The following is a 14,302-nucleotide window of genomic DNA, read 5'->3' on the forward strand; positions in this document are numbered from 1 at the left end:
TGAGGTATTTTGGAAAAAGTGCGGCTTTCAGCGTCCGCTTATACTGATGCAAAGCTTTTGTCTCTTTGTAGAAATCGAGATATGGGTGCTTGAGCAACCGATACAAAATATTATAGCGAGACTAACCTATCGTTGCGGCGTAGTACCTTTTTCACTACTAACTTATATAAATTCACTTTATACTGACGACCAGGTAATGTCAAGTAACTTTGTCATGCTCTCTAGTAGCCAAATTGAGAGATACCAAGTTGTTTGACGTGAACTGTACGTTATGAAGTTGGATGCGTAAATTCAAAGTCGTCGATCGTGTTTTCGGTAGGAATAATGATTAATTATTCCCACGAGAAATATTATCTCACTGATATTTGTGAGTTAAATGCTTGAATTAAATTGATCTGTCAATCACCAACACTGTTGCTTGAGATAATCCTGCTAGAGGTTTCGTAATTATGGAGTGAATTGCGGTATTACCATATAAATGGTGCTAAAAATAGCAGGGCTTTGTCGTTAGTATTTAGGCTTTTCTCATGCCTACTAGCAATTTATTCGGCTTTCAATGTTATGCCTATAAACTTCGAAGTTTCCATATAAATCTTAGGATGTGTAACTGATGCATTTAGTACTACAACTGGTGCATCAAGTGATTATAGTGAGCATTTATAAACCTTAGAATTAACACTTCCAAGTAATTCCATTGGTTATTCTAAATGTGTTAATGTGTGTTCAATTAGAATGAAAGATGCTAGCATGAAATTATCTAGTAGGATAATCATGTCTCTATTCGTCAAGTAGAGAATCGAACGTGATAAGAATGAGTATAATAATACTTGGGAAAGTCTATATTTTTATAAGAAATCATTTTCGCTGCACTTCAATCATGGAAGTTGGTCTTGAATTCGAATTCATTAGTTTCCTTCATGCTATATCAATTAAAAGTCATTTGTCATGTGAATTACCACAAAATGTGTTTGCACAAATCAATTTTACAATCAATATACCTATTGCAGATATAAAATTATAGGCGTACTTATAGCTTTCAATGTGATAGATTCAAAATAATAAAAAATCGCTACTTAGATGATTGTTGTCAATTTAGCTACCAATTAATATATCGAGATTTAACAGTACAAAGGTTTAAATAATAGGTTCACAACAATGTAACCAATAAAATATTGTAATTTTATGCCTCTGACAGTACATAATAATTAATTTTAAATTAAAATAATTATGTACCCAATACGACTTTTCGATGTATGTATGAATTGCCTAAAAGCTCTATGTTTTATTTATGTACATGTAATAAACGTTAATGAATAATACACAGTTTTTTGTTTTATCCCATTCATATTGAAATTATTCATTACAAAAGGATTGATAAATAAGTATATTTCTAAGTCAATAATATAAAATTTCAAAGACGGGTGAATTTACGCTGCCTTACATTCTAGCAAGTTTTATATCTAACTAATACTATTATTAACATATTCTGTAAATGGAATATTACGACAATTACTGTCAATATTTTTACAATACATTTGAGACTCGTAAAAAACATTAAGCTGGGGTTTATCTTCATTACACAAATTGACAATACATACATAAATGATAGTTGAGCAAAAACATAATGAGATCACTAAATAGGTAATTAAAAAGAATGAGCATGGTCTGTTATTGCTTACAGAAAGTGCTTATAGTCCTTTTTTAGTGTTTGTTATTTTGACAGCATATAAATAAAAATGTGGTTAAAATAAAAGTATACAACATGATAAATTAATACTATCAATATTCCAAATACAAATATCACAACATTTTCCTTAATTAATTCTTATTTCTCTTTACACATATATCTTAGCGTAATACACATCAATAGTTAAGTAATTTAGATAAATACAAATAAGAACATTTACATTAGAAAATAATTTTCAGTGCCAGATCAATGTTACCATCCTTATTAAATCATATAATGTCATTACTATAAGAGAGCATTAATTTGCTTTATATTAAAAATTATAAAAATAGCATGGCCACTGGGAGATTAAATGCATTACATTATTCCAAGTTACGTTTTATGGGACTATGAGAACTTTAAGTATGTATAATATTTGAAATATAATATGAAGTATGCATGAACTTCATAAAAGTGACCTTAGAAAATCTATTAGACTGTAGATAAAGATTTATTTGAAATGCATATAATAATTGATAGAAAAATAACAAGAATACTTAATAATAAAAAAAGTTCAAAAAGTCCCATAGTGTAATGCTGGCTGTTGAGTAAAAGATACCAATATAGTTAGAATAATTTCACTTAATACTTACAAAAGATATTTTAATACTTATTACCTACATAGGTACTTTGACAAAAAATAAGTCCATAGCTATTAAGTATTCCGTCATGATTCACTGAAAAAAATATTTTTAATTTCTAACTAGAGTTATGAAACTGATATTATACAGTCTTTTTACATATCAGTTTTTGTAAGATCTGAGTATTTTCAGAATAAATTAAAGCTTCTTTTTACAAAGTATGTATTATTATAAATAAATTACGTAAATGCAATCAAATCGTGACTGGTGTCATATAGTCAGCATATAGATGTAGGATCTCCTTCCATAGTGCACGCTATATTATCTAATTTATGAGCTAAGTGCATTTTGTTTTCTAGTCCTAATATAATTTGTTCTCTATATTTACTGACATAGATGTACAACTCTTTTAAGGCAGACAGAGTGTCAAACTCATTCAACTGTTCCACCGAGAGTTGTTGCATAGAAGTACTTAGCTCTTGGTCTGTTACTTGAGGTAATTGAGATACAGATTGATAAAATCTTATAACCATTTCCCTATACGTAGGCAAATCTTTAGCAAAAAGTAATTTGTTAGAAGGAGAATCTTTACATAATCGATGTTCTGTTAATGAACAAGCATCCATAAAAGTTTGCGCGATAACTGATAATGAGGAGTCCACAGTTGCGGTTTTATTTATATCAAATATAAAATCTGGATTTTTTATGAGATTCACCCAAAATCTAAGAGGCAAGCTATTTGACTTCCAAGCATGAACGACTTCAGGATTCATGATACCATGCGTCCTAGCCGCGTCATCGAAGAGATCAAACAACCACTTGACAGCTGGTGGCAATACTTCGTTAACGGTGAGGATAGTGCTGAAGAAGTCATCAACGAACTTGTGGACTGTTCCTTTCGTAGACAACAGTCTCGTGAGGAATATCTCTGGGATGGCTTTGTGACTATGTTCTGAGGACTTGTTGATAATATGCTGATACTCTATTGGTTTTACCAGGTGATAGTAATGGACATTTTGGTCTGTGATGTCACTGTTATATACTCTGATGTGGGAATTGGAGCAGTAAATTCCTGTACAATTCTTACAAGGTATTTTGTATGGAGTGTTAAAACTGTCATTCTGGCGCGATATTAAGGACATGACAGCAGATTCTTTTACGCCGTAGTGAGCTAACGTGTTCAACTTACGCCAGCCATTAATCGTCTTCGTGGTGACATCTTCATCTTGAAGTGTAACATGTCCTCCTCTTCCGTGTCTCCATTCTAAATCAACTTCATGGACGGAGGGTCTCATAGAGAACGGAGTATTTTTGAACAGAGCATCTAATATTTTAGATTTCACTTGTGAAATACTATCACAATCTAAGACCTTGCATTGAACTTTTTCATCAAAATCATCTTGAACTATATGCAGTGTTATAGTCTGATGGTCTATCTGTTCTTTCAAAAGCTTTTCTTCTGATAAAGAATATCGCGCTTCGTGTGTTATGGCATCAACAACTCCTTTTTCAATTTGATGTTTTATTGCTTTGAAAAGCAAAAACAAAGAGGATCCTGCGTAGTCTTTGAGGTAATAATACATACAGAGAGCCATCCAATTAGTTAACATTTTTTCAACCACACTTTCTGTTCTTCTTAACATAAGTTGAGGGTGCTTATTGCATATCGATTTATCAATGAGACGTAATAAAAGAGACTTTAAAATATCGGTTGCATATTCCATTTTCCCCATGAGTATTATCATCAGCAAGGAAGCCACGTTGACTTTGTCCCGAATGTTAAACGACTTTTGTGACTCTAATGTGTCTATAAATGACAAAAGGAAACATTTATTATTCAAAAGTTGCTCAAATTGAATCATAGCTGCATCATAGTTGGTTCTCGGAGCGTTAATAAATTGCCGTTGGACATTCAGAATAGGATGGTCTGATACTCCCGGGAAGAATACCTTCATGACGTAGTTCACGTGATCTAGCGTCGGTATACCTGAGTGTTCCAAGTCAGCTGCCAAATCAGACATATCAGTTTGCAACTCAGCAAAAGCCAATTTACATTCTAATCTAACATTACTCTCTAATGTATCCATTTGAATTTGTATCCTTTTATATTCTCTTTCAGCTTTTGTACTACGACGTCTGTACATAACTAGCACAATCATGAATATAAGCACTAGAAAGAAAGTTCCTCCAGCGATGCCAGCGATTACTTCAGGAGGGAAATTATAATTTCTAAGTAATTCGTAATGAAGATAACCAATAGGGAATCGCAAATTTTTACCAACTTTTACAACAACCAAAGGTAAATTAATTTCTGATATTTGTACTCCATTTTCATCGGTGTTAGCAGGTTGTATTTCAGGAGGCGTGCACAGAAGTTGTTGCATTGTAAGGCTTGTAACGTTACAAGGCTGTGTTCCGATAGTGACAATAACATCCGATTCGTCACTTGCCCTTATTAAATTTTCACCTTCTATTACCAGTGGATCTCCTTTGTAAGATTTTACGCCCTTATTGGGGAATTGGTATACATAAGGATCCTCAACGAAAAGCATATGAGACCTAGGGGGGTTGAAGTGCTTCTCATGCATTGTTTCTACATTGTCTAAAACAAATCCAACTTTCATAGCTATTTGAGGAGTACTAGTCTGAGTTTTTGTTGCTTGCAAAATATCAAAATATTTTTTATTAACTGCAGGACTAGGACATTCCATTTGATGTTCATTGAGGACAGTGCACTCTGTGTGGTTCACAGGCACCTCTTCATTAGCAAAATATAATTTCATAAGAGGTTTTTGAATTGTGTGTAAATTCGTCCCATGAACGGTTATCATTCTTCCGCCGGATACGAAACTTTTGAGCGGTTTTATCTCCATTATGGTAGGGTCAGCAGTATAATTAAATAAATCCCCCTGCAAAGTGCGATTAGCATTATCTATGCCAACAGTCAATGTGTGGATAACTCTAGGCGCGTCCGCTTTTGGTGTGATACAAATTAATCTACTATTTGAGGTCTGAGTTGTGTTAACATAACAAGGAAGTTCATCCAAATAGGCAGAGATAGATGAACCTATGTTTAAATGCTGCCCACCTATAGCTAGCTGAGTGCCACCTGCAACTGGCCCCAGGGTTGGATATAAACCTTGAAGTTTGATGTTTTTATAACTGAACAATACAGATGATTCTGTATGACCTGAATCATTTTCTACTATCACTGGTGCTACAGTAGAGCCATTAGAGGGTCCAGTGCGACATGTAATGCTGACAGATACTTCAAAATCAACAATCTCACATAGAACATCACCAATACGAACTTTGCCAGATACTTCTTCAACTCTTAAGCCAAGATTACTGCCTTCAATAGTGACTATAGTTCCTCCCTCTATAGGACCACTTAAGGGTTTGATCATATCAATTCTTGGTTTTGGACACTCAGTAACAGGATTTTCCAAGCAAGTTTCACTATAAGAACAAGAGTTGCCACACCAAGTGCACTTGTAGATAGAGTTTCGAGTTATACACAAAGAACAATCTGCATGTTCTCTATGTGATCCAAGAATTTCACATTTGTATAGAGTGATGTTGATTGTATCAATGTAATGTTTATGATTCCACACAATTTTAACACTGACATTGTATTCCCCAACATCTTCTTCATATGAGTAGGTTGTTTTGTCACACACAATGTAATGATTAGACTCAACTCTTGCAGGTAGTATCATGTTAGCCAGCTCAATGCTGACTATACATTGAAATCCTGTGTGACCAGGTTGTAAGTGAGGCAGATTTTCAACTTCAAGTTCCAATTCTTTAGGCACATTGTTTGGTAGCAAAATAGGCTTCTTGTATTGTCTTATTCTAGGACAATGTCCAATACCATGATTTAGCAGTTTAGTAGGATTATTTTCACCACTTATGATGGTTCTTTGACAAACTGATGTATCATGTGTACACCTGTTATCATAAATGCACCAATTGCAGGCCCATTCACTCAATATGCAAGAGTGACATGTTGTATGTTTAGAACAGTCATAGAAAGCAAAGTTCCTGGAAACAAAATCCTTATTTGTTTCTGATGAGTGCACAGAAAGGGAAACATACACATGATCTTGGTTTTGGGTTATTTTAGGTCTATGCTTTACATCTGGGGTGGGACAAGCAAGGCCATTGGAGGTTACAGCAGCATCTATGGGAGGTGTATTTCCAAAAACACATTTATATTTTGCTCCAAAAGGTAGTTCTGGTAAAGTTCTAATTATAAGCTGCACTGTGGTTACTTCATTCATGGATATTCTGTCAGGTAATATCTGTTCAAAATCAATGCACTGTTGGCCAATGTATTGGGATAACCACCTGGGTGCACTTTGTGTACCTTTTTGACACATATTTTGTACTGTGCAGCGCTTTTCTAAGGAACACCATCCACAATGAGGATCATTTGATTCTAGACAAGAAGAACAATTGCCATGTTCTGCACATCTTTCAGTTGGTATTTGCACTATGGAATTCCTTGCCAATACATATAGAGTTTTCTGATAAGGGGAAAGGGTTGTGTCTGGTAGAATTCTTTGACCAGGTAAAATTGATTCACTTGAATATTCTAAAGCTTTATCAGCATCAATAAGGACCTTCTTCAAAACACCATTACTGGTACCTAGAAATGCTACAGTATGCAATCCAGTAACAGACATAGTCACAGAACTAATCAATGTATCATTCCAATTAATGACTGACATTGTTTTGATAGGATACAGTCCACTAATTTTCAGACCTACTTCACAAAAGTTGAGTATATTTCCTGTGGAGCCAACACTGGGACATTTACCATCAGATATCATGCCTGATATATAGCCCATGTTTCTTGCTTTAGTACTGCCATTAAAACACATGTGGACATTCTCATTAAACTTAATTTCTATTTCTTGCAAAGAAAATACACAAATAGCTGACTTAGCCATAGGCTCATTAGAAATACTTTTTGATGGACTAAAAACCGCTATAAGAATAGAGTCACCTGTTTCAATACCCAGCTGTGCAGCTAAGTTTGCACCAGCCTTAGCAATCTTAGCATCTTGAACTAAATTATAATTGACCACTTCACTCTTACCACTAATAGTTTCTTCTCGAACATGGCACTCTAAGGTGACTTCTGTGTAGCTATTATAGTTGTCATCATTAACACACGTACGGGCTAAGCGAGAAACATACCCTAGTTCTTCATTACCAGCTAGGTGTGAATGTTTCTGGATTATCAAAAAATAGGCATAATCACTTGCATTAAAGCCATACACATACTGTACTAAGAAGTTATCTCTGTATTTAACATCTATTTGTATTGAACTCTGTTTATTAAACGTTAATTGTGCGGTGTCGAGCGTCATCAGGTCGCGGCTGGATATGGCAGGGACATCATGTCTGTACTCACCATTGTTAGTAAATGTGGTTCCCACATATAGCACATTGGATCTGTCCCAAGAATTATATCTCTCAGGGCCGATGAACGCGTACGTGGAGGCGTCAGCGTCATTAGCAGCCACACTGACTGGAACGAACTCCGGTTTCGCAGACAGATCTCCTAGTTTGTACTTGGAACAGGATCCCTGGGCCACGGAACCGCACGCAATCACTCTTCCAGATTCTTGATCTATCACTAATATCTTGTTCACGTTATCAGTCCGAACAGTCTTTATATCTGACGATGGGCAGCCACTTGCATGACACATTGGGTTGTCGAGAATCGGACCTGTGCCTATTACATGGATTGGTTTCAAGTCAGGGCTTAACTGGTGAATCCAGTTTAACGAACCAGCGTATACTTGGCCACTGACTCTATCCACGGCAAGATGATAAAAATGGTATGTCTCATTAGGCTGATTTGGATATTGTGATATGAAGTCGTAACCATACACTATTGTGCACCGAAGCCAAAATGTTATGACTAACACTGTAATTGGAGTAGCCATGATCACATTTTAACTTATAGTTGGGATGTTAATTTCACTTTTTCACACCGTTTACGTTGTTTTCATTTAATTTTCAACCCATCTTTAATCCATTACAAAAATGTAATGTAACTTGTAAAAGCATCCATCGATGCCGATGACACGGAATAAACAATAGAGTGACTGAATGTATAGCTCCTATATTACTGACCATAAACTACAACCACCCACCAAAAATCCATTCCATGGATTTATAAAACTGGGGCTACAATATAGCCGTCCAAGATTCGTCTTCTTTGTGTGCCTAAATATCTCTTAATGCGATGTGCTTGTTAATCAACATTAGCAGGTTCTCGTGCCGGATTGTGATGGATGTGTGTGATATTTTGTATGGCCGAAACTCGAGACGAAAAGGTGTTGGACATGTGAACTTATGGATTCGATTATAGTTCACATGGCTATTGGTAATCTGTGCATCAAATCAAACATTCCCACTTGCCCATAGACATAATATTAGTAAACAGGACTGCGCATATAAACCCAAAAAACGAGCCGAGTGAAACAGTTAGTACGGAGGCTGTCTGTCCCTTTCTAATAGGGTGACTATGAGATTAAGCTATGTGAGACAAATCCGAATTTGCTAAGATTATTAAACGCAGATTGGTATTGAAGTTTTAACTTACGCAGTTTGTGACCTTAAGATACTTATAAAGGCTTTTAATAATTAGCAGGAATTAGCAGTATAAAAGCAGGAAGATTCGAAGTGAAGACTGTTTTTTTTGTATTTCTACTTCATATATAGACTGCTGAGCCATTTACGTCGCCTTTCTTCATTTTTTGGGAAGCTATAACAATAGTACAACAGTTTTAAAATCCATCACCCATATTTTCACTCATTTCAAGAATTCATGGGCACCCTAGTTGTTTGGTTTACGAAAATGTTATTATTAGCTAACCTGTGGAACGATATATTGCAACCACCATAGGATTCACTTTTACAAGTATAAACACAACACTTTTTCACCATTTAAATAGTTTAAATTGATTTAATACAAAAAATATAAACAAAATTTTAAATGCTGATTACGCGCCAAGAATGTTCAGGGTTACCGCTAGAAAAAAAAAAAAAAAACAAAATAAAAATTTATGTTGTTTATGTTTTAAGAATAATAATTTATATAAATAATTTATGCGTATAATAAATTAATGCGATTTTTATTAATTTGTTGACTTACAATTGTTAAAATAAGATAAAAATATATGTGATTCAATTGTTTTTTTGGGAAGACAAAACTGTTGATCACAACATTTTTTTTATGCTGGCAAGGTGTTAGAAAGAGACAAACAGCCTCCGTTCTAACTATCCCTCTCGGCTCGGATTTGCCTCTGTGTATTATGCAACAAATTTAGTACCTTATTGCGTTGGAATAGAGTTCATTTTCGTAAATATGTATTTTGAGCGTGCGCAATCTTGTTTATTATATTACATCTATGCAATTGCCACTCCCACAGATAAAAAAATACAAATGTCGTGTTGAGGTTCTTGTTGCGTGCCGTGCATCTTGTTTTGTCCGGTAGTTTGGGTTAATATTTTTATTAGAGATTATTGTGACTAATGTAATTAATTATGATCTAACACTTGTTAATAAACAATGTAATGATGGAAACGTGTGATGGACAATTTTCCATGTGTATTTTTTTGTCCTAACAAAATGTTGGGTAATTCACTTGTTAGTGAAAATAAATAACTGTGAGACTATTTGCTGTGCACAATGATGGCTTCCATGGCTGCAGGCGGTCCTGGGGACCCCCACACACAGATGAACACCTACAGAAGCTATGTGACCATGCTGGCTGATCCCGGCGCCAAGGACGAGATCAAGCTCAAAGCTGCACAGGAACTAAGTGAAAACTTCGAGGTACTTAAGTATACACATACATTTTGCTCTTTGTTAGCCGCCTTTATGTAAAATAGGTCAAAGAGCGGCCTTAGGATATGATGACCCAGCTGGGGCTGTGGGGTTTTGTGGAAGAGTTTCAGGGGCCTTGGTCCTTCCATCTAGAAGGAAAATTGGTGGGTTTAAAATAGGTCAGTCTCTGACACTATTGTTGCGCCAACAGCAAGAGGAGTCATTTATTGATTTCCAATGTACGAAACAAAGGGTTTGATGTCTGACAACCAATCTTACCAAGGGGTATTGGGTTGCCCGGGTTACTGGGTTGACGAGGTTGGATAGGCACTCCTTGTAAAATACTAGTACTCAGCAGCATCCAGTTATACTGGAAGCCAACCCAAACATAATTGCGAAAAGGATAGGCAGATGATGACAACAACAGGTTCGATGATAGATTCTTTACTGAATCATGATCATACTGCATTATATTTTTCCATGAATTTCATTTAGCTTCTGAAATAAGAAACATTTTAATCTTTACAATGTGAAAGTTGCACTAATAATAACTCAATAATGGCTGAACAGTTTAAGCTGAAAATGCATCTACAGGAAGAATATCCTAGGTTACTGATGAAACTGCAGGTGGAAGCTAGTAATATCAACCACCACCACAAAGTCCAAACAATACCATGTATAACATTTTTCAGGTAATACTCAGTTCCCCTCAATATCCACAATTCCTGGAACACTCGTTGAAGATATTCCTCAAAATACTCCAAGATGGTGAACCTCATTTCATAGCTGAGTATAATATTCAGCAAGTGAGGAAGCTGATACTGGAAATGATCCACCGACTTCCAATAAGCGAGACCCTGAGGATTTATGTGAGACCCATCTTGGTGCTGATGTTAAAATTGATGGAAATTGAAAACGAAGAGAATGTTCTGGTGTGCCTTAAGATTTTTATGGAATTACATAAACAATATAGACCTCCTTATAGCAGTGAGGTGGATGTAAGTATATTTTTGAGCTACCATTATAATGACACATTTTTACATTTACGGCGTTTGGGCTTTTGCAATATCACATATTTTGATTTATTATCTCTAGATTCACAAGTTCCTGCAGTGGGTGAAAGGGATCTACTCTGACTTGCCAAATCACTTGCCTAAAATATTTGAACCCAAACCTACCATTAGGGTAAAAGATTTGTCTGAAGTGAACATTGATCAGTTGCTACAAGAGACTTACACCACAACACCCATACATACTGAGAAGAAACTCCTTGATGGGAGTGTTGTTACTGTAAGTATAATTTGGTCACACAAATTTTTTATCTTGGTCACACAAAACTAAACCTTTTCTTGGAAGAAAATTCTCAAAAATTTTTCTCTGTGATAAATCCTAAAGTATGCAACTTTAAGAATCAAAATAAAACATGCTAAAAGAGAACACCTTTAAAAATAAAAATCAGGACTTTAAAAAAGTGTCCTATTTATTCACCACAATGTATTTTATTACAGTACAACCTGATACCAAGATCGGTGCTGTCATTGAAAGTGATACAGGAGCTACCCATCATTGTGGTGCTCATGTATCAGTTGTACAAGCAGAATGTGCATCAGGAGGTCAGCAACTTCATCCCTCTCATCATGGAGACTATTACTCTGCAGCCGGCCGCTACGCACAGGTAAGATAGGACCAAAAGTTTTATTTTATTTGTTCTCTGCTGCAGCAGGTTAGACTGGAAGCTGACCCCAACATAGTTGGCAAAATGCTGGGCAGATGATGATTTTATTTTGGCATTGTTCAATTTGATCATGGATATCTAGCTAGAAAGGATAAGAAAGCGCAAAATCATTTATTTAGATACTCTTCGGTTCATATGTGTTTTTTGCTGGGAAGAAAAAACTTTTCTGAGCAAATAAGAGTCTTTATACATATGTTTTCTGTACAGCTAGAGACCAATAGTCAATAGACTTCTATATGCACTCTGTTTAACTAATTATCAATATTTATTTACAGACAATCCGCTTCGTTTAACAAGGAAGTTTTCGTGGACTTCATGGGCGCCCAAATAAAGACTTTGGCGTTCCTAGCTTACATCATCAGAATATATCAAGATACCATTGCTAATCACGCCAATTTGATGGTGAAAGGTATCATAGGGCTATTGACGCTATGCCCACCGGAAGTGGCGCATTTGAGAAAGGAACTCGTCATAGCAACACGACATATCCTGGCTACGGATTTAAGACTGAGTAAGATGTGATAAGTTGCCATTCGATTTTTGTAATAATCCTCTTTATGTACAGCTTATTTACATTGTTTTTAAACGGTTTTTTTTTTCTTCTAGAATTTGTTCCATACATGGAACGTCTGTTCGACGAAGATGTACTATTAGGTGGCGGGTGGACGGTCCACGAGTCGCTGCGTCCACTCGCGTACTCAACACTGGCAGACTTAGTACATCATGTGAGACAACTGCTGCCATTGACTGATCTAGCTATAGCTGCTCACTTGTTCTCCAAGAATGTTCATGATGAATCTCTTCCTACAAGGTACCTTTTAGGATTTAACTATAGTATAATTTTAATACCTGTTACTGATTTGATATTTTTGTGACAGATACAAGCACATCAAGCTACTCCAATCTGAAGATTTTTTTCTATTAACATTGAACTTTGTAGATCAAGTTTAAATCTATTTAAAACAGTTCCGCAGGTTGCACTGGGTTGATGTGCTGGCTTCTGTGCGTTTAGCAAAATTGCACTAAAGTTCATAAATACTTTCTCTGAAAATGTAATTTTAGCATCCAAACAATGTCGTGCAAGTTGCTTCTGAACCTGGTGGACTGCATTCGTCAGCGCTCCGAGAGCGAGGGCGCCGCGGCGGCCGGCACGCAGCCGCAAGGCCGACAGTTGCTCATGCGCATACTAGAAGTGTTCGTGCTGAAGTTCAAGACCATATCCAAGCTGCAACTGCCTGCTTTGATGAATAAATGGTATGTGCTTACAATGTTGCTAAGAATTTGTTTCGGTTTTGTTAGTGTCAATGACTTTTACAGGGATGATATGGAATTTTTTTTTTTACAAAAAGAAACAGACGCTAACCTACTCTACGTATACCTATGTAATTTAAAAATACTATGCTGAAAACCGTATCAAAGCGGTTCAGCCAAATGTGAGATAAACATGCATACATAGGTACAAACACACATATTAACAGTACAGTCAAACTGAGAACTTCCTTTTTTTGAAGTCAGTTTAAAAACAAACAAAAAATTTCCTCCTTCATCAATTTGTTTAGTACATTCCTAGCGTAGTGGTATAATGTTTTCCATTACTTCTTTCAGCAAACAAACAACGCCACCAGCGAATGGTACAAATGGGACCACACCTAGCACTCCCACTACCCCAGGCCCAAGTACTTCCACAGCAGTAGAAGTGAAAGTTGAGGAAGAGAAACTTGCGCCAGATTTCCTGGACAGCCTATCCAAGAGTGAGGAGAAATCTAAGATAGGTTTCCCTACATCACAGATGAATAACCTGAATGTTGGTGACTACAGGACCTTGGTCAAGACGCTTGTATGTGGAGTCAAGACTATTACGTGGGGCTGTGCTTCGTGCAAGGTTAGTAGCAGGAGAACTAGCTTATTAGTATTATTTATTTCCTGGATGATTCTTATGGGCTGTATGGAAATTCAATTAAATTACAGAATATTGTGAATTGTGCATATTTATTGAGATATAGAGTCAATAATGAAAATTGCGCAATGTTTTGTTGCAACATAAAATTATATTGCACAGTAGTTTTCTTGTAGTATTACGCAATTTAATTGATTGATCACCTACGTAGTGCCTTAGAATGATAGACAAGATTAGCAATTACATCCAAAAAATACCATTTGTATTTTCTCTCCCAGCAGACAACAACGAATACAGAAGGGACATCAACAACGACCATAACTGGTCAAAAGCAGTTCAGTGCTCGCGAGACGTTAGTATTCATACGCTTAGTGCGTTGGGGACTACAGTCACTTGACATCTACACGTTAGCCGCGCCTCGTGCGCCGGCGCAGCCGCCCGCGCAACCACACGTACGGTCTAAAGAGGAGAAAGAAGTGCTCGAGCATTTCAGCGGAGTGGTAAGTACTTGGAC

At 36.2% G+C, this 14,302-nt stretch overlaps 2 protein-coding genes across 2 annotated transcripts in view; one reads left to right on the top strand and one right to left on the bottom strand.

The window, feature by feature from the left end:
* Window positions 1-824: 824 nt before the first annotated feature.
* On the bottom strand, window positions 825-8,465 carry LOC124645610 (plexin-B). The gene has a single exon (XM_047185406.1). It carries the CDS (start codon window positions 8,265-8,267, stop codon window positions 2,586-2,588), a length of 5,682 nt encoding a protein of 1,893 aa, XP_047041362.1. The 5' UTR covers window positions 8,268-8,465; the 3' UTR covers window positions 825-2,585.
* Window positions 8,466-9,775: 1,310 nt separating this feature from the next.
* LOC124645661 (transcription-associated protein 1) overlaps window positions 9,776-14,302 on the top strand; it is a 31,165-nt gene continuing 26,638 nt past the window's right edge. Inside the window, exons 1-9 of the mRNA XM_047185496.1 lie at window positions 9,776-10,165; window positions 10,849-11,154; window positions 11,252-11,446; window positions 11,665-11,831; window positions 12,167-12,402; window positions 12,498-12,702; window positions 12,954-13,145; window positions 13,497-13,773; window positions 14,067-14,288. Of these exons, the coding sequence (XP_047041452.1) occupies window positions 10,019-10,165; window positions 10,849-11,154; window positions 11,252-11,446; window positions 11,665-11,831; window positions 12,167-12,402; window positions 12,498-12,702; window positions 12,954-13,145; window positions 13,497-13,773; window positions 14,067-14,288 (1,947 nt within the window). The 5' untranslated portion in view covers window positions 9,776-10,018. The remainder of the gene's footprint in view (window positions 10,166-10,848; window positions 11,155-11,251; window positions 11,447-11,664; window positions 11,832-12,166; window positions 12,403-12,497; window positions 12,703-12,953; window positions 13,146-13,496; window positions 13,774-14,066; window positions 14,289-14,302) is intronic.

This window comes from Helicoverpa zea, chromosome 3 (genome assembly GCF_022581195.2).
Source record: "Helicoverpa zea isolate HzStark_Cry1AcR chromosome 3, ilHelZeax1.1, whole genome shotgun sequence".
NCBI classification, from domain to species: domain Eukaryota; kingdom Metazoa; phylum Arthropoda; class Insecta; order Lepidoptera; family Noctuidae; genus Helicoverpa; species Helicoverpa zea.

Excerpts from the sequence above, each read along its gene's own strand:
- LOC124645610 (XM_047185406.1), bottom strand. The coding sequence starts at position 8,267 with ATGGCTACTCCAATTACAGTGTTAGTCATAACATTTTGGCTTCGGTGC.